The sequence below is a fragment of the Miniopterus schreibersii genome (assembly GCF_964146895.1).
Source record: "Miniopterus schreibersii genome assembly, chromosome: 12".
Classification (NCBI taxonomy): Eukaryota; Metazoa; Chordata; class Mammalia; order Chiroptera; family Miniopteridae; genus Miniopterus; species Miniopterus schreibersii.
The window spans coordinates 8,940,192-8,959,270 of NC_138112.1; the positions used below are offsets into that span (position 1 = coordinate 8,940,192).

Sequence of the window (19,079 nt, forward strand, 5' to 3'; positions counted from 1 at the left end):
GTAGGGGTCTCCCTGGAACCTGGGGTGAGGCAACCCAAAGGGGTGGGGCTCAGAAGCAATTAAAGACATATGGAGCAAATCGCAGGGGGGGAGGGTCCCAAACTAGAATTCCTCTGGGTCACCAGAGAAGAAAATGTAATAAGTAACAGAATTTTGAGGGGAAAGAGTGAAGAGAAAAAGACCAGCCAGTCCTCCCCCACACTGCCTGTCAGACTGGGGCCCCAGTTCCTCACTCTCACACAGAAGGTTGCAAATGTTGGCTCCCCTGAATTGAGCCCAGAAACCCAGGCCCTCTTCCTTACCCCTCTTACGTATTCTCTGCCAACCATGCCCTTGGTTGTGGAGAAATCTGCCCTGGATTTAGGAAAAGCTATCAACATGAAGAGGGCACTTGTAAGGACCACACACGCATCCTGCCCTCCCTCAAACTTTCTGCCAATGCAGTGCCACCCCATCCTTCCCTCGGCTCCTCCGTAAGCGCTGAACACAATGCGCACCCTGCCATATACTCAGGAATTTCCTTGGGGCGCATCTCTGCGGAAAGTAGAGACCCCTCTTCTGGAAGGAGGTAACCTCCGAATCCGTGGTCCTGTGTTCTGGGCTCAGGTAGGCTGCCGGGGAAGGTCAATGCCCGCTTAGCTGGAGGCAGGCGGCCCCTTTGATATCGCCGGCTCACCGGTCTCCTCTGCACCCACCCACCCCCGAGGCCCCCTCAGGGCTCTGCAGGCCAATTGCTCCGAGTCTCCGTGAGGATGGGGCCCCGAGGACCGTTCCAGAGATCAGGCGGGCGGCGCGGGGAGGGGCGCGGGGAGGGGGAGGGGGGCAGTTACCTCGTTGCAGCCCTCGTGCAGGACGTCCAGCAAGCTCCCGCGGGTCAGGCACGCGAGCATGGCTCCTGCCGGGGCCGCCGCCTCCCGCTGCACACAAAGGCTCGGGGTTCAGCTCATCGGGATGTCTCCGGAGTCCCGCACGCCACTTACTGCAGACCCAGACCTGAGCCCAACTAGCGGCTCCCACTGGGCATGCTCCCACCGAGGCCGCCGCGGGAGGGGCCGGGCGCCGCCGCGGTTCCTATAGAAACAGCTGCGCGCACGGGCTGGACCCGCCGGCGGCCTCCTCCCGGCCGGCCACGGGCACGGCACCGCGGGCACGCGGAGCAGACGTGTGCGCGCTGCACACACACACTCACACTCACACACACGCGTGCGGGCGTGTGCATGCGCTTGCAGTCACACACGTACACACCAGGTCTGCAGGCAGGCGTGTCTGAGTGAGCACGCGCTGCACACACACACACACACACACGCGGGCGTGTGCATGCGCTTGCAGTCACACACTCACACACCAGGTCTGCCGGCAGGCCTGTCTGAGTGAGCACACACTGCACACACACACTCACACACTCACATACACACAAGGTCTGCTGATTTAAGGCCACTAGCAACTCACCGCATGGTGGGTGGGACCGGGAGTGAGTGAATCACAGGATTACCCACCCGCTTCCCCACTAGCTGAAAACAGCAACCTTTTTCCACATGGAGCCTGGACAGTGAGGTTAGGCTAAAGAAGGGGAAGCAGAAGGGAGAGAAAAAGAGAAAGAGAACTATTCAGAAGGAGAGAAAAAAAGAGGGTAGAAAGAGAAAACTTTAGTTATTGATGATATTTGAACACATTTTTAACTGAAATAGAGCTAAACAAATCACACAGGATCACAACAGAAACATCAAGGGTAAACCAAGGATGACCAGGGCTTAAAACACACACACACGCACACACCTTTATTTTTAGAATAACTTCTAAAATGTGAAACCCATATTTTTAATGAGTTTTAAATTAATTAAATGGGTTTTAATTAAAATTAAAACTGCAACACTGTCCTGGTGCTTTTGAAAGAGTTAAGTAAAGCTTGCTCACGTGAAGCAGTTATTCCCCTCTGTTTCCACTTATTCAAGGCATAGCCATATTTATTTTTAAGAACACTAGTCATTTGTACTCTCAGTGCATACTCTTGTTTCTATAGGAAAACTGGAAGCTGAAAGAACACCCATAGTACGCATTATGTTACACCCCATGATCCCAGATGGAGGGAAAGGTTTACAAAGTGTTAAGGCTCAGAGAAGGTTGGGGCGTTGTCCAAGGAGGACACAGCTCGTCGATGACAGAGACAGTTTGAGAAGCTAGGACTGTACACTCATAATTTTGCAGAAGGGCCAGATTCTCTCCCTAAGTCCCCATTAGAACCTTAGCAAGAAAAGTCAGTAATGGCTCTTATTCAACCTAATGACCTCCTCCTCAGGTCAGTAGAGAAAATCTTTACCCAGAGCAGCCAGAACTAGCAATGTCTTGCCTGCATGTTTAAAGCTGCTAACACAAAGATGCTTCTGAGAAGAGAGACACTTTTCTTCTGACCACAGCAAGCAGGAAGCAGAAAGCTAGCAGAGGTGTGAAGTGGCTGCTGCTGTTTGGACACTATGTGTTCCATTCTGGCTAAGGCTGGAGAAAAACCATGACAAATCAAACTGAACCTGAGCAGCCCACAGTCAGAAGATTATCCTTCATAATCTATCTGGGGAATTTAGTTGCAAGAACTCCCCTCACCAGAACCACAGTCCATATACTCTCAGGTGAGTCACTAACTCATGTTAATGCAACAAGGCCCTTTGAAAGAGAAGTATGACACTTCCAAGAGCATAAAATTGCATACAACATATCTACATGCATAGAGATACAAAATGCAAGCGCCCAGTTGGTGGATCCCTGGAGAGGATTCTAATTGGGTCATCATGCTTTGGACACAGCAGAAAATATTGAGACATCAGAGGAAGGTCCTGCTGTTATCTATGCCAAGAGGTCACTGTTTCTCAGATAACAAGTCATTTATCAAAGGAGGACCTGTGAGCTCAATGGGAAAAGACTCATTACATCACTGAATTTTAAAGCTTCAGAAAAAAGATCTCACTTGGCCCAACTCCCTCATTTCACAGATGAAGGAACCAAGGCTAGGAGAGGTGCTTACAGTCACTCAGCTAGTCAATGTAGGAGCTAGGGTCTGAAGCAAAGGTCTCTGAAGCCCAGCCCTGTGCTGTTTACCCTGCACCTCACAGCATGCTGGAGGAATTAGAGAGAGCATCTTGGCAAACTGATAAAAAATTTATTATAGGGCATATGGTCCAAGACTGCACTATTCCCTGGAAGTCTGTAATTATACCAACCACATATTCTACAGCAGTAGTGTCCAACAGGACTTCCTGTGGTGGTGGAAATGTTCTGTATCTGTGCTGTCCAAAACAGTGACCACTAGCCATATGTGGCTATTAAGCACTAAAAATGTGGCTAATGCAAATGTGGGCCTAAAATTTAAATGGCATTTAATTTAATTCATTTAAATTTAGATAGTGCAATTTCAAAATATTCTGTTCCATTGTCCCCATACAACTATTGAAATGTTTCCAAAGTTATGATATTTTCGTATATAGTCTTCTCTTACACCTGGAAAAAGCAAAAAATTCCTGTTGGACCATATAAGCTCCATTTTTTCACTCAGAAGATATGTTCACCATACTGATTGTGGTCTGCCTTAGAAGGTAGCTCAGGTGAAGAATTGAGCTTTTGCTCTAAGCAGCACTAACCTTTACTATTCCTTCCATCTTCCCCATCCCACCCTCGTGTGACATCAAGATAAGAGCAGGGAGAAAAAGTGGGTTAGCTAAAAGAACTAGGAATAACTAGGACAATGTTCTGCACCCTAGAATGCCCCTAGGTGGGCAAACAGCAAGGCACTCTGGGTAGCCGGGACCACTCCCACTGCTGCAGGCCTGCCATTCACTCTGCCTGGAAGGAGACAAAGAGTCCAAGCAAGCTGCTTTCTGCATATCTGCCGGGCTGCCTCATTTCTGAAGTTATACCAGCCTTCCTGAGCCCTACATTATTTTAACAATGATGATAGATACCTACCTCACCAACTAAAACCAAAAGCTACACAACCAATATAGCAAAATTGAGCTTTTACGATGTGCCAAGCCCTGTAGTAAGCACTTAGATACATTAGCCCATTTGATGGTCAAAATCACCATAAACAGATTTTTTATATTGTCCCCATCTTATGTATGAAGAAAGAGGTTTGGAGGAGAAATCGTTTGCCCCAGACCCTATATTACTAAATGCTGAAGCCAAAGTTCATGTTCACCTCCATGCCTTTACTACTGTCCCTCTGCCTAGAATGATGCACTGTATTTTGTTTGTTTATCTTTCAAGCTTTCGTTTAAGAGCAATGATTCATGATGGATTTCAGACCTTGATGAAAGCAGCCATGTCCATGGACTGCACATAGTCCTCAAGAGCAGTGATCCGCTCCTCAGCATATCTGTCCCAACTTTATCATCCTCTATAACATACTGTATTTGAAGTTTTTAAATTCCATACCCCACTGGAACCAGTTTAGAAGAGCCCCAGACCAAGCCAACTGCTTGAAAGCTCCTGACATGCTCCTCTAATTTTGCCATTTCCGTCCCATCATCCCAAGATTTCCCATCTAATAAGATGGAAGACTTGGCAACACGTGCAGGTTTTTTGGCTTTCTTCGATTCATACTGTGCAAGACGTTCTTCTCGTAGCCTCTTCGCTTCTTCACTGCCCTCCTCCTCAGACCCAAAGAGAGCAGTGTCCTGCGGCGGCGTCCACAACAGCAGGGCCGTTCTTGCCCAACGCTTTCTTCACTCCTGGCAGGCCGGCCTTTCCCTTTCCCTACGACTTGATGTGATTAGGGCATGATACAGGTGGTGGGCCGGAGACCACTTCAAATACTGCCACATCTGCTCGCGACAGCACATGCCCCTCAATGTAGCTCTTGCCCCCAGATAGTCGCTGAGTACCAGGAGGCAAGTGGGGCTTTCCAGGTCTCCAAAACCCATGGCATCGCTGATCTGGGAGCTGGCGGCAGCAGAGGAAAAAGGAATGTCCAGGCAGTCTGTGCAGGGCTAACGGGAAAAAAAGGCCCCCACACTTCTGCTACTCAGATCTTCACTATGCCTAGTTCAAGTTCCGCTTCTTTGTGAAACTTCTCTGACCACCCTTGATTTTGTTAAAATCAAGACAGATCTGATCATAATCTGTCTGGAACATTCATCTCCCAGGAAACCCACAGTTCATTCCTGCCTAAATGTCATGTTAGCTGTTTAGCCTTCTCTGACTACTCTATCCCTTACCCCAGTACTCCCAAACCTGATTTATTTTTGTTTTTCTTCCTAGCACTCATCACCATCTTGTATATTTGATATTTATTTGTTTATTTGCTTATTCACCATCCTCCTGCCCAGAATATAAAATTCCCCACAAGGGAAGGGAATTTTATCTGTTTTGTTACTGGTTCTCGAGAACCAAGAATATTTTCTGACACATAGTAGATGCTCGATAAATATTAACTGAATAAATGAATGAATCTTCCTCTCTTTAAAATTCAAACGTCATAGCATGCTCCATACTATACCACTTAGCACTTATAGTTAGTTTAGGAATGTGAATCTTTGTCTCTTTTACTGTATTTCCGATACAAATATAAATAATTTCTGGCCCTGGCCGGTGTAGCTCAGTTGGTTGACCATCACCCCATGCACCAAAAGATCCCTGGTTAGATTTCCAGTCAGGGCACATGTCTGAGTTGTGGGCTGGATCCCCAGTAGGATGCATGCAGGAGGCAGCTGATTGATGTTTCTCTCTCACATTGATGTTTCTCTCTTTCTCTCTCTCTCTCTCTCCCCCTTTTTCTCTCTCTAAAATCAATAAAAATATATTTAATAATAATAATTTCTGGTATCCTTTTATATTTTCCTCTCTCCATCAATGTATTCTTTCATTAATCATTCACTAATTATATATTGAGCACCTATTATATGTTATTATATGCCAGGTCCTATTCTTTTAGCAAAAACTTCAAGAACCTAGTCACACATAAATACATACACACATACACACACATGCAAGAAACAAGACTAAAGAAAGAATAGTAAAATGAAGACTAGTAAAACTGAGACACTAATATTAATTATGTGGGGACAGAGTGTACAAAGCGAGTGTGACAGACTGAGTGGGTAGAAAAAGGAAAAAAGAGACTGAATGGTGAGAGACTAGAGTAGGATGTTGCCAAAGTAATCACCAGATGCTAGTGCGTAATATAAACTGCCAAAGCAGATATGTAAATATATTCAACATACATTTTTAAAATTTGCATTTCAAAGTTTTTTGCTAGCTATTCTGCAGGTAAAAATTAAATTAAGATGAGCGACATCTGGTGGATATTTTGGAAGTGATCCTTGAGTTTCTTCTCTACTATGAAAACACTGTAAATGCCCCCATGACTCTGGACTGCCATTCATAATGTGTTAGAGCTCCACACTGCTAATTACACTATCATGAAATAGTCTTTCTGCAGGACCCAAGGTCTCATTGCAAGAGGTAGCCGGCTTTCGATTAAGGACCCTTCTATCTCCCAATTAATGTCCCTCTGCCTTCTGCAGGATATATATAAAATCTGACATCACAATTCTTCTGTTAAAAGGTAACTTATTACTTAAAATGTTCACATCCTTTGACCTAGGGATTCCACTTCTGGGACTCTACCCTAAGAAAAAAAAAGTCTTACATGAGGAAGTCAATTATGTATTTACAGTGGGAAGAGAGAAACCTAAAAGTTCAACAAGAGCAAAAAGGACAAGAAAAGCATAGACATTATAATGTTTAACAAACATTTGTACCCACATAAAAACAGATATTTTAATGATTTTGTATTAACAAACATTAAGTTAAAAAAAAGCAAAAGTCAAAAAGTGTGTATATGACGTCAAATATGTAAATAATATACATAGAAAAAAAGACCAGAAGAAAACATTCTAAAATATTAACAGTGATTGCTGCTGGATGGGAGGATTATACATTTTTTAAATGATGGTTTGCAATATTTTTCAAATGCTCTATGATTAACATTTGCTTTTATTAAAATATTATTTAAACCTTAAACAATGCATGTATTCTGATTAATTTCTAGAATTTTTCGACCTCTGCCTGGTTTTATTAATTTCAGATAAAGATAACAAATCAGGTGAACTAGAGTTTCCATAAGAAGGGGAGGCAAATATAGAAAGCAAATATATTACAATTTAGTTCCAGGACCTGAGTCCTGATGCAGAAATCCCCCAGTTGTAGAACTGTACTGAAAACCCATTAATGTCCTCACACTCCTCTAAACAGTACACCAGAAACTTACAGATGGCTGTGCTGGCAGCAGGGAGCTACAGAGTCTCATAACCACATGGGACCCCATCTTCAGTGTCCCCAGAAGAGCCAGATCAAGGCCACCTTGAAATAAGAAGAGGAAGAAACGTGTAACAATACAGGATAGGAAAAAAAATTCCAAAAGCTAAACCAACTTAGGGGCATCAGGCCCCTGTCTCAAACCTACTAACATAAGTCATCTAGAAGTATCAGAAATAGGATGCTGGTTAGCAGGAACTCCAGCCCAAGATCTTATCACAGGAGGGCTATCCCGATGGCATTTTTAAAACTAGTCACTTAGTTATTTTAAATGTTACTACATAACTTTTTGGTTTTAAGTCTAACATAGTTGTACATCTCCAGTTTGCTGATAGATTGCTTGAGCCTGGGGTAAATTATAAATCATGTTGATTAGATAACATACATATCTTCCAGATTTTTGGATTTTTAAGGTTTTCTGTCTGTCTCTGAGAGTTAACTTTCTATTACATCTAATAAATAAGTTGTCTAGTGAAAAATAAAAAATAATTAAAAAAAAACAAACTAGTCACTTAGGTTTTCATAGTAATAAAGTAAAGAGTAAAGCTTCCCTATCATTAGTGAAACAAGGATGCATTCCCCCTCTTCTCCACATTTATCAGTCTAAGACCATAGAAAGGATTCTGAAGACAATCAGGAGAAGTACTGGGAGCTCTGCTTCTGACACGCACTTCCCTTCATCCTCAGAAATTCAGTATTAAAGTAGAAAGGCAGCATTTATAGTCTAAGGCAGAAATTTTTACAGCACTTTAAGTTCACAAAGTGCTATCACCTACATCCTCTTATTTGACCGCCACAAAGAGTAAATAACTCTTGGAAACAGAGTTCATTTTATTACCTCCAGCTAATAGGAAATAGGCTCTGCCAATTAGTAGTGGAGGCAGTTTTCTAGCCACCTCTTCTGAATCCACTTGCACTAGGTCTGTGCCAGCGAACAGGCCGGGAAAGTAGTGATAATGATGCTAATGGCAGCCAACATTTGACTACATACTATGTACCATTCCAAGTGCTTAAAATTCTCACCCTCTTAAGTTGATGCTATTATTGCCAACGTTTTTGCGCTGTGATTCCCTTTTCAGGACTCTGAGGAACCGCCGCTCTCAGGGACAAGCCGAGGGCCCGCTGTATTTGGGAAGGACGGTGTCCAGGTTGAGAAAGGGAAGCGCATGACCCCTTGTCTCCGAGTTCTGAGAGTCTGAATCCGGAACGGCACCCTAAGAACCCGAAAGGCTCGGGGCGGGCTCGAAGCCTCCGCCTCCTCCTCCTCGCCCTCCCACGCCCCTCCGCGTGTTCCCAGGCCTGACCTGGACGCTCAGCTGGGAGTAACAACACTTCCCAGCTCCCCGCCGCCTTTCAGCACTCACCTCTTAAATCACGGGGGGCGGGGGGGTCTGGGTCAGCAACTCAGTCCGCAGCCGGTCTGAGCCCGGCCTCCTCCAGCTGCAGCGTCGCCGCCGCGTTCTCGCTGCCATGGTGACGCGGAGGCGGGCCCCGGCCAGACCCGCCCCCAGCGGGCCCTGCCAGCCTCTGATAAGCCCGCCCGCCTTCCGCAGGCCCAGACCCCGCCCCCTGCCGGTCCCGACGCGCCTTCTAACGGGGCAGATCGCAGCCCTCGCCGGCCTTGACCCCACCCCCTGTCGGTCCAGACCCGCCTCCTGCGGAACCCGCCTTCCGACTCCCGGGACCCGGCCCCCTGCGGTTCCGCGCCTCCTACCGGCCGGGACTCTGCCCAGGTTGCTCCCGCTTCTGCAGAAGCTCGCCTCGGGTCGGCCCAAACCACACCCTCGCTCGGCCCAGCCACGGCCTGCAGAGCGGGGCGCTAGCGCCGGCCTCTCTCTACCTGCTGAGCTGCCAAACCGCCCTTAGGTGGGGCGAGACCCGCTGCACCGGCGTGGAGCCCGCAAGTCCCCGCCCCAGAAAACGCACCAAGCACGTTCTGTAAGCGATTTATTGTTCCTTGCGGCTCAGCATCTTCGAGAGCCAACAGTCTGGCCTCGCAGTGCTGTTAGAATCAGCGCCTTGAAGTCCTGGTGACGGATGGCTGGAAAATGCTTCCTCCTAGCCTCAGCCCCTGCCCTCATTTGTCTGTTTAAGTCGGGGACCCTTGACCCAGCCACTGAGGAAGTGGCCCGAACCAGGCCTGGGGGCTGTGTACAAAAGCCCAGGATGCTTTTCCAGAGCACGTCTTCTGCTTTGGAGTTACAGGTATGTAAAAAGGGATACCATTAAATTCAGTTCAACAAGATCAGCTCAAGTGCTTAAGGGGTAACTTGTTTTTTCTGCACTTTTCTTGAGAGCAGAAGCAAAGGTAGGGATCAAAACCCACCTTCCTGCACACTCAACCTATCCCCTCATTTTAAGAGCAACTCCATCCACCCCCGACTAACCCCAATACAGCTCCAAGCTAACGGTGGCAAATAAGAGATAGGCATATGGGGAGAGAGCAAGATTGGGGACACACACAATTCCAGGGTTCCCTGAATTCTTTAAGCTTAAAATGTGGCTGCCATCCCTGGGTTGCTCCCAGTTCCCCAAAGCAGTTGATTCTCCCACAGGAGTCATGGTGAAATGATGGAAACTGGTCCTTTCTCCCCAGGGCTCACACTAGGGTCCCGTTCTTGCTGTCATAGCAGGGTGTGGCCTTGGGGAAGCAAAGGGTGGCATACTCTGTAGCATTTTGTGACTGCAAGTGCTTCACCTCCTGGGCAGAGCGTGGCTGAGGGTGGCTGCACACTTGAATGACTGCGTAGTGTAGGCTGCTGTCCTCTGACCCGGGGCCTTGGCTCCTCTTCTGAGACGCAGGCTGCTCCAGCACGCGCTTACACGTGTGTCCTGTTGTGCCATGGCCCTGCGAGGAACGGAGAACATCAAGAGAGATTCTTGGCTTGCTTTGGTCTCTCACCTTCAATGCAGGGTCAGTTAGGCTGACGCCCTCTATTTTGCTTTTTTAGGGGGGCAGGGGGAGAGGGGCAGAACAAGCAAGTTCTATAGATGACTGAGATGTGTCTGTTCCTGGTTGAAAAGGCCGTCATCCGGGCATCCCAGGACTGAGCAGCCCTCAAGAAGGGCCTGTCATTACCTTTGTGCCACTCGGCTTCTGCCGCTGCTGCTTCAGTTTCCATCTTGGTTGACTCCCTGAGAGGAGGAAATCCAACTTAAACCCATTCTCTCTTCCCTGTCTACTGAGGTTGCCCTCTTCCAATCTCCATTAAACGATTATGGTGAGCTTCTAACTAATCTCCCTACATCTGTTCTCACCTCGCTCACTCCCATCATTCACACATCCAGACTTCTTAGCAGGGAATGTAGTCTGGCCCTTTTACAACTGCCCATAATATCTTCTGTCCGCATTTTTCTCCGGACCCTAACGGAGTTCAACAAATACGTGTTGAGATCCCTTTAGATTCCAGGCTCTGTGCTACCCTGTGGGAGTGGAAGGAAGAGTAGGCTGCTTCCTGAGCCCCAGGGAGCTACAGCCACACAGACCATTACAGAACAGTGTGGTGAGGGCTCAGCTACCAAACAACCCATCACCTGCAATCAAGTCAGCCTCTTCTCTCTCTCTCTTCTTTCTTTTTTCTTCTTGAGATAATTCCCTTGCCCAAAACAGCCCCTCCTCCCTGCTCCTCCAGCTTGTGAACTCACTATTAATTCTTCACCACTGGGTTCCCTCCCATTCTCCCACGGCAGGAGTGTGCATCTCTTCTAGCACTAGTAGATGGCATTACAACTACTTGTTTACATATTTCTCTCTCAAACTTGATTTTCCGGTCTTTTAGGGCCAAGACAGTGTGTCCTTCCTCTTGTGCCTCTCTGCCTCCTTGGGATTCTGCAGTGCCTTACATACAATGTAAGTGCTCAGTAAATTTTTACTGGGTGAATGAAAGAATGAGCGAACAACCTTCCCACCTGCGATAACAGAAAGGATGAGACCCAGAGTTTCAGAGCTGGTCTTGAACCCAGTAACCTAAAGATTCTCTGGTGCACTGTCTCCCTTTATCCCTGCCAACACTACTCTTTCCCATCCTTATGCTCCTTACAAAGACACTGCTTCTATTATCTTCTCTAATTTGCTACCCGATCCCCCCCAGGACCCCATCCTAGCCCCTCCCAGTCCCTCTCTTTCCCCCAGTTACCCAGTTTCTTTTTCCTCTGGAAAACTGATGGGCAGCTCCTGTGAAACAAAAAAACAGATCACCCATGTGTAAGAGCCTGGCCTCTATCTTCATCATTTGCTCTGTGGTCTCCTGAACACTCTGGGATGAACGTCCCTCACCTCCCTCTAACATAGTGACCCTAAGCCAGCCCCAAAGCATTTATCAAGGATACCACACCTCTCCCAAAGAGATGGTTCTGGAAGGCGGAGTGGAACAACTGACATAACCAAACCCAAAATACAGACTCAGGCAGCCAGTCATTACATGCCAGGGATGTAGCTGGGTTGAGCACTATTCTGGGATTGTCTAACAGGCTAATTCCAGAAGAGGGTAAGGGAAACCTGCCAAATAATGGGGTATTCCTGGATTCAGAGCCCCTCTTGCTTCTGCCTCACTGCCTTTTTAGGGGTCTCTGCCAACCTGGGGTCCTCATTCCAGGAGTCACAGAAGCTGCCACAACAAGGGCTCACTAGTTAGGGCTCATCAAAGCTCTTTCGTAACAGGTGACCTCCCTCCCTGCTTCCCTGTCCTTGTTTTTAATTAATGAAAGTGAGAGACGTTTAACCTTTAAGGCCCACAGCACAGGGAGCTCTGAATTTGGTGAGTGACTCAGCTACCCCAAGCTCGCTGCAGGACAGACCTCTTATACTCACTTCTGAGCCCCTAGGGTCCCCAGTGGAGCCGGTATGTCTATGATCGTCAACTGTTTTATGGCCAGAGAAACAACACTTGTCTGAGGAAATAGGCTGAATAGTTTGGAGCTTACTCTGATGCTTTTTCTTGCTAGTACATTTCCAGCTCTCACCAGAGCCAACCCTATTTTTCTGACTTCTGTCTCCTGAAGGAAGTTTCCTTCTTTTACTACTTAAAAAGGGAGGAAAACTTCTAAATCATGTCCATTTTACTACTGTGGAAAAATCGGAATTTTCCCACACCTATCTGACAGAGGTTTGTCTTTTGGTTTGATTTTTGGTTTTGACACAGCTTAACAGTTGAAGTCACCATCTGATCACTGCAGGTAGTTCAGAAGAAAGGCTTTGAAACTACTTCTGGGGCTTTCTACTTCCTCTTCTGCCTCTTCAGTTCTTCCTTTCTCTTCCCACTGCCTAGCCTCTGATTCCCTGCCCCTTGTCACTATTGTCTTCCTACTTACTTCTGCTTAAATGGATAAAGAAAATATTAATTCTAAAATGACATAGACTTGGGCGACCCAATTTTAGTAAATGGAGCCTGCTCCCAAGTTGGATATTGCACAATGCCTGGACACAACCCAAATGGAATATTCAGTTTCTCTTTGAAGATAAGACTTTATTTTTAGCTTAGAATTAAGGAAACTAAATGGGCACTCTCCCATATTGGTAGTAGGAGTAAAAATTGGTGCAATCTTTCTAGAATGCAATTGGCAGTAAGTATAAAAAGCCTTAAACAAATGTGTGTACCCTTTGATGTAGCAATTCCATAGCCTAAGAAATAATCAGATAGGTGCAAATGTGGATACTCATTGTAGCATTATTTACAATTGCAAAAAAAACACCCCAACAACCAAGGAATATTCTAAATGTCCAACATTGAGAACTGATTGAGTAAATGGAATCTCTAGTCAGTGGAACATTACACACCCATTTAAGAAAGATGTTAGACGAACAACTAATAGCATTGGCAATTTTACTCTTTTTTAAGTTAATAAAAAGATAATAAGATATGTTTTGGGATAAAAACTATCCACATAGGCATTTAAAAAGTATTACATGGGCCCAGCCCGGCGTGGCTCAGCAGTTGAGCATTGACCCAGGATCCAGGCGATTGGGGTTCGATTCCCGGTCAGGGCACATGTCTGGGTTGTGGGCTCGATCCCCAGTCGGGGGGGTGCAGGAGGCAGCCGATCAATGACTCTCTCATCATTGATGTTTCTATCTATCCCTCTCCTTTCCTCCCTATGAAATCAATAAAGACATATTTTTTAAAAAAGAAGTATTACATGGAAAAGAAGAAGAATCTCGTACCCTTTGGGACAGTATGGATGGACCTGGAGACTATTATGCTAAGTGAAATAAGCCAGGCAGAGAAAGACAAACATCACATGATCTCGCTTATATGTGGAATCTAAAGAACTTAATAAACTGATGAACAAAATAGATTCAATGACATGGAAACATAGATCAGACTGACGAATGTCAGAGGGATGGAGGGCAGGTGGGTGGAGGGAGAGAGAGTAACCAAAGAATTTATATGCACATATGCACAACCCAAGGACAGGGACAATGGTGGGGAGAGGGACTGGGGAGGGGGATGGACGGGGTGGAACGGGTCATTGGGGAGGAAAAGGGACATCTGTAATATTTTAAACAAAAATAAAATTTAAAAATTAAAAAAAAAAAGTATTACATGGAAATACACTCAAATGTTCCTGTCATCTCTGAGTGCTTATATTTATGGTTCTTATTTTCTGCTCTTTGGTATTTTCCAAATGTTCCACAGTGATTATGTATTACTTTCTAATCAGAAAAAATAATATTTTAAAATAAAAATCTCCTTAATTATCATAGTATCTTTAAGTCTCTGGAAGTTATTGAGATGATGAGAAATAGAGGGAAATAATATTTACCCAATCCTAATATTTTAAGAGGAAAAAATATACAGGGTGGAGCAAAAGTAGGCTTACAGTTGTTAGTACAGGAAACACGGAGCTTATTCTTGTACTATTATTGTATTATTTTCCATAGGAACAACTATAAACCTACTTTTGCACCCTGTATTTTAGTTAGAATATCTGGCATAGTGTTTCTAGCCAGGCTCTAGAGTCAGACTGATGCTATCAAACTAGCTGTGTGAGCTTCAGCAAGTTTTTAACTTCATTAGGCTTCCATTTTTTCCCCCAATAAAATGAGGATGATAATAGAACCTAAACCTCGTGGGATTATTGTAAGAATTAAATAAAATAATAAATGTAAACTACTCAGCTAGCTGCCTGGCATATAATGAGTGTCAGTCAGAGCTGACTACTATGAGTACCACCATCAGAGGAAAAAATAACCAAAAATGAAGAGCATGACGACTTGGGAAGAAAGGAAGTGAAAGAAGCTGTTACACCCCCTTCCTTAGAAGCTTTTATGTTTCTAGATATCCTATGTCTATAGGACACCTCAGAGTTTAAAAGGTGCTTTTTTTTCCCAATCCTGACAACATATCAGGAAACACATATTATTGTTCCCATTTTACAGATGGATCAACTAATGCCCTAAAATTTTATGTCACTCAAGAAGACGGAGGCCAAATTTCCTTTTATTACTATGTCTTCTGCATCTAGCACTATGCCTGATACATATAGTTATTGAATAAAGTATTTGTTTAATAAATGAATGGATAAATGAATGAGTAACAGGAACAGGAATTGAATCCAATGTTCTGGCTCCAAATCACATGCCCTCTTCAGTGTGCCTCAATTATCTCTTTAAATATAATGATGCTTTATTCATAAACAAGGTATCCTCAGCACTGTCCCAGGCTTGGAATGGTATAGCTAAGAAGGCACTGGTTATATAAAACTAGGTCCAGTAGTTTCTAGTGATGACAACTATGGAAAAGAACAGTAAGACATTACAATTAATTTACAGTGAGGCTTTCACATGTCCTCTGCCCTTCAAACCAGTAATCTAAACAACAGAGGTCATGTTATCTGTATTTTATTTTACATCTGAGAAAAAAGAGAAGAAATAGGATTGGCCTAAGGTCACACAGCAAATAAAGGTGAAAGTTATATTCAAATATTCCATGGTTAGTCTCCTTCTCCCCTCTTCTGCCCTTTTAAAGAAACACTTCTCCAGCCCAGCCAGGCGTGGCTCAGCGGTTGAGCGTCGACCTAGGATCCAGGCGATCAGGGTTTGATTTCCCGTCAGGGCACATGCCCGGGTTGCGGGCTCGATCAATGACTCTCTCATCATTGATGTTTCTATCTCTCTCTCTCCCTCTCCTTTCCTCTCTCTGAAATCAATAAAGATATATTTTTTAAAAAAAGAAAAACACTTCTCCAATGTTGAGTTGCTTGATTTGGGAGGCAGTGCTATGCAGTGGTTTAAAGTATGGGCTCTGAAGTCAGACAGATCTAGGTTGGAATCTTGGTTTACTTGCTTACTAGTCATGTGGCCTCAGGTCTTAGCTGTAAAAACAGGAGGAGGAAGGCCACCTTTCTCATAGAACTGTTGGGAAAATTAAATGAGACTGTAAAGTGGCTGGCATAGTAAGCTATCAGGCACTACAATTATTATTATCTGGGCAAGAAGGGAAGGGACACAAGGGGAAGGAGAGGAAGAGGAGGACAACGACAAACGATGCCAATTCACGGCTTCAGCCCTGCTCTGGGCATTCTCCTGACAGCTGGCTTGGCTATTTTCTGAAGGCTCCTGAAAGGAGTGAGCACAGAAGGAGGTGCTGTTCTGGTGGTGGCACAGGGAGGTGCCAGGCAGAGGAAGGTGGCAGTGGGAGGTTGGCAGGGAACTATCTGCAGCTCTATCTTATTCTCAGGGCCTCCGTGTCAGCCCACACAGATGTTACCCTCCCGGTGCCCCCTACTCACCAGCTTCCCGCGCAGCAGAGCCGGTTTCCCATGGCGCTCTGTCTCCGAGGGAGCCCAGCTGTTTTTTCTACAGAAAGAGCAAGTGCGTTTCCTGGTTCCTGGTTTGGTTTTCAGTAGCAGCTCCCGGGAGTCTCTGTCAGTGTCAGATTTCAACCTAGCAGGTTGGACTTTGGAAGCCACCTGCTGGAATGATTCCCAGGTGACTGCTCCCAGCCAAAGGGTAGAGGAACACACGCTGGCTCCAGGTGAGAACTACCTCACCTTGGGGATTTGGAGCTGCTTTGATGAAGCCATGAACTTTGAGCGTCAAGCTCCAGTGAAAAGAAACCTGAGATAGAAAAGGGCTCTGGGTTTCCTTAGGAAATGTTTCTCTACGATATCACACTGTACTGAAATATATCCTCTATAATAAAGAGTCTTACCTTATGTTTCCCAGCACTACTCAGCTCTGAGTTTCACTTTCAAGGCTATCAGTATCGGTTTCTTACTGTCCCTGTCCAGAATCAGGGTTTGAATACTGTAGTCTCTAGGAAACTTAAATTTAGGTAAATGGATTCTTTTTATATTCTTTCTCCCTTGCTATTGGAATTAACATGGGCAAATCATTTTTTTCTTAGGGCTGTAATCATGAAGGACTGAACCTATTACCCAATCCCCTTTCTTGTAGAAAAATCATATGACGCTATGATTGCAATGATCTCAGCGCTTCTTAACCACCCACTTCCCCATTCTCAGTAGAGAAATATAGAATCCCCACTTACAGCTCAACTCAGCTTCTCCTTCCATCGACCCAAAATTACACTCATTCCACACTCGCCAGCAACTAGGATGCAGTCAAGCAAATTCCTCTGTAGAAAATATGGACTCGAGGAGAATTTGTGAAACACATAAGGCTTGTCTCCAGTCCTCCTACCCCCACCTGCCTCGTTCAGATGCCCAAGTATCTGGGTGCTCCTATTGGGTATTCAGGACCCACCACTCGGCCCTGCACTCCACAGAGAATACCCTGGACTCTTCACTCTCCCCCCACCCCCATCTTCTTTCCTTATGAAAATGGGGACAATAAGAGTGACAGCCTTACAGGACTGTGGTGAAGATTAAATGAGATAACGTATGTAAAGCTCTAGTCCAGGGCCTGGCACATGGGGAGCTCTCAGTAAGCCTGAGCTATTGTTATTTCTTCTGGTTCTCAGCTAATCGGCAGATGGTAAAGCATCTTACTCTGTTATCTTATGCAGGATCACTGCACCAGCCTCTTGTTTCATGGCCACGCCTCTCCTCGGCAATTCATTCTGTACTCTACCACTGCCTGTATTCTTTTCATCCTGTTACCCAAACATCTTAGCCTGGCGCTCAAAACCCTCCACACTTGGTCCCTTTCCAGCCACTTTCTCTAATTCAAAAGGAAGACACCTAAGAGATTTTATGTGGCTGGAAACTCTAAAGGAACCAACAATGTGTTGTAGTAGCCAGGTCCACTTAGAGCATCATTAATAGAAGTCCAGAGTAATAAACAAGGGCATTGATTATTCCACTGAAGTCTGTGCCAGTCAATCCATGACTGGATTATTTATTTATTTATTTATTTATTTATTTATTTATTTATTTTATTTTTAGAAAGAGAGAGAAACAGAGATTTGTTGTTCTACCCACCTATGCATTCACCAGTTGACTCCTGCACACACACCACAACCAGGGATCTATTGAACCCACAACCTTGGTGCATCAGGATGACACTCCAAGCAACTGAGTTACCTAGCCAGGGCTGAAATAATAATTTGAGGACTACATGTTGAATTTCAAGTTATGTTGTCAAAGATCGGTGTGTTCAAGAGAAAGTTGTCTGGATAATAAGTGATATGGAAAGTCCTATAAGATATTGTCAAAAGAACTAGGTATGTTTAGTTGGTAAAGGGAAGCCTTAGGAGAGCAGAATGGTTATCTTTAAATATCTGAAGGACTCTCAAGCAAAAGAATTGCATTTATTTTCTGGACATAACCAGAACCAATGGGCAGATGTTACTAAAATGCAGATTTTGGTTCAATATAAGGAAGAATTTGTAACAGATATGTCCCAAAAGAAAATGAAGTTAGCTACTTTATGAAATTCTTAGTTCTCAGTTACTCAAAATGTCCCAGAAGTTGACGACCAATCTTAAGAGATTTTGGATGGGGTGGGGATTTGGACTAAATCGGAGATCTCAATTTTTTTATATAGCTAAGGAACCCTTTCTTTTAAATAAAGCTCATGTAAAAATTCCAGTTACAAAACAGATCAATGTGAAACTGTTGTGGTTGAAGTCTTAGTATCTTTTTAAATGCTTTTTCTTCTCAATTAGATACTAAGATTCCTAAGAGTAGACAATAAAAGACCGTAGTTTTTATAATTTATATTTACAATATGTATCCCCCATAGTGCATCACTTGGGGGTTGATAAATATTTGTTGAATGAATGAACAAATGACTATCAGTAGTTATTTCTCTGAAGCATGCTTTCATTTTAAATTGAGGGCAATCCTTTAACCCAAAATTGGATTCTTCAAGTGAAGGTTCTTATCCTGGGAGTCCACAATTCCTAAGAAGTGCATATGAATGGACCTCAAGAGTGCTATTCAAGTTGTATGCCAAATTCGGGACCATATGTATTTTTCTGCTAAGAGGATCTATAGCTTTTGTCATATTTTCTTTTTTTTTAAAATATATCTTTATTGATTTCAGAGAGAGGAAAGGAGAGGGAGAGAGATAGAAACATCAATGATAAGAGAGTCATTGATCAGCTGCAGCCCGCAACCCGGGCATGTGCCCTGACCGGGAATCGAACCTTGATTGCCTGGATCCTAGGTCGACGCTTAACCACTGAGCCACGCCCAGCCGGGCACCTTTGTCATATTTTCAAATGGGTCTGTAAACCCAACAAAGTTAAGAATCAACTGCTTTAATGGAAGAATTTCACGTCTACCACAGCCTCATGAAGATATACTGGGGAAGGGAGATCTTCTGGACACCCTCCAAGTCATACACACACATGCTTCCTTGACTACAG

At 44.7% G+C, this 19,079-nt stretch overlaps 2 protein-coding genes and 1 pseudogene across 4 annotated transcripts in view; all 3 read right to left on the minus strand.

Moving 5' to 3' along the window:
- The window catches only part of DIXDC1 (DIX domain containing 1), a 74,523-nt gene extending 65,738 nt beyond the window's left edge, over window positions 1–8,785 (minus strand). Inside the window, exons 1-3 of one of the 2 annotated variants that reach the window (XM_081154630.1) lie at window positions 8,670–8,785; window positions 7,259–7,350; window positions 831–1,560 (exon numbers count right to left, since the gene is read on the minus strand). In XM_081154630.1, the coding sequence (XP_081010756.1) occupies window positions 831–890 (60 nt within the window). In that variant the 5' untranslated portion in view covers window positions 891–1,560; window positions 7,259–7,350; window positions 8,670–8,785. Of the gene's footprint in view, window positions 1–830; window positions 1,561–7,258; window positions 7,351–8,669 lie in introns of those variants that run through there. The other variant, XM_081154633.1, reaches the window with a different exon arrangement.
- LOC308564868 (elongation factor 1-beta pseudogene) lies at window positions 4,288–4,910 on the minus strand (annotated as a pseudogene). The gene has a single exon. The product of its transcript is annotated as an elongation factor 1-beta pseudogene (transcript).
- A 450-nt stretch (window positions 8,786–9,235) lies between the features above and the next one.
- LOC308565378 (uncharacterized protein C11orf52) lies at window positions 9,236–16,658 on the minus strand. Its single transcript, XM_081154446.1, has 5 exons — window positions 16,458–16,658; window positions 16,036–16,168; window positions 11,442–11,479; window positions 10,385–10,440; window positions 9,236–10,153 (listed from the first exon to the last, which is right to left on the minus strand). The coding sequence occupies exons 2-5, from the start codon at window positions 16,065–16,067 to the stop codon at window positions 9,905–9,907; spliced, it is 375 nt and encodes a 124-aa protein (XP_081010572.1). The 5' UTR covers window positions 16,068–16,168; window positions 16,458–16,658; the 3' UTR covers window positions 9,236–9,904.
- Between the last annotated feature and the right edge of the window lie 2,421 nt (window positions 16,659–19,079).

Coding starts and splice junctions, on each gene's coding strand:
- LOC308565378 (XM_081154446.1), bottom strand. CDS start 16,067: ATGGGAAACCGGCTCTGCTGCGCGGGAAGCTG. Junction 11,480..16,035: donor CTCTGCTGCGCGGGAAGCTG/GTGAGTAGGGGG, acceptor TTTGTTTCACAG/GAGCTGCCCATCAGTTTTCC. Junction 10,441..11,441: donor CCAGAGGAAAAAGAAACTGG/GTAACTGGGGGA, acceptor TCCTCCTCTCAG/GGAGTCAACCAAGATGGAAA.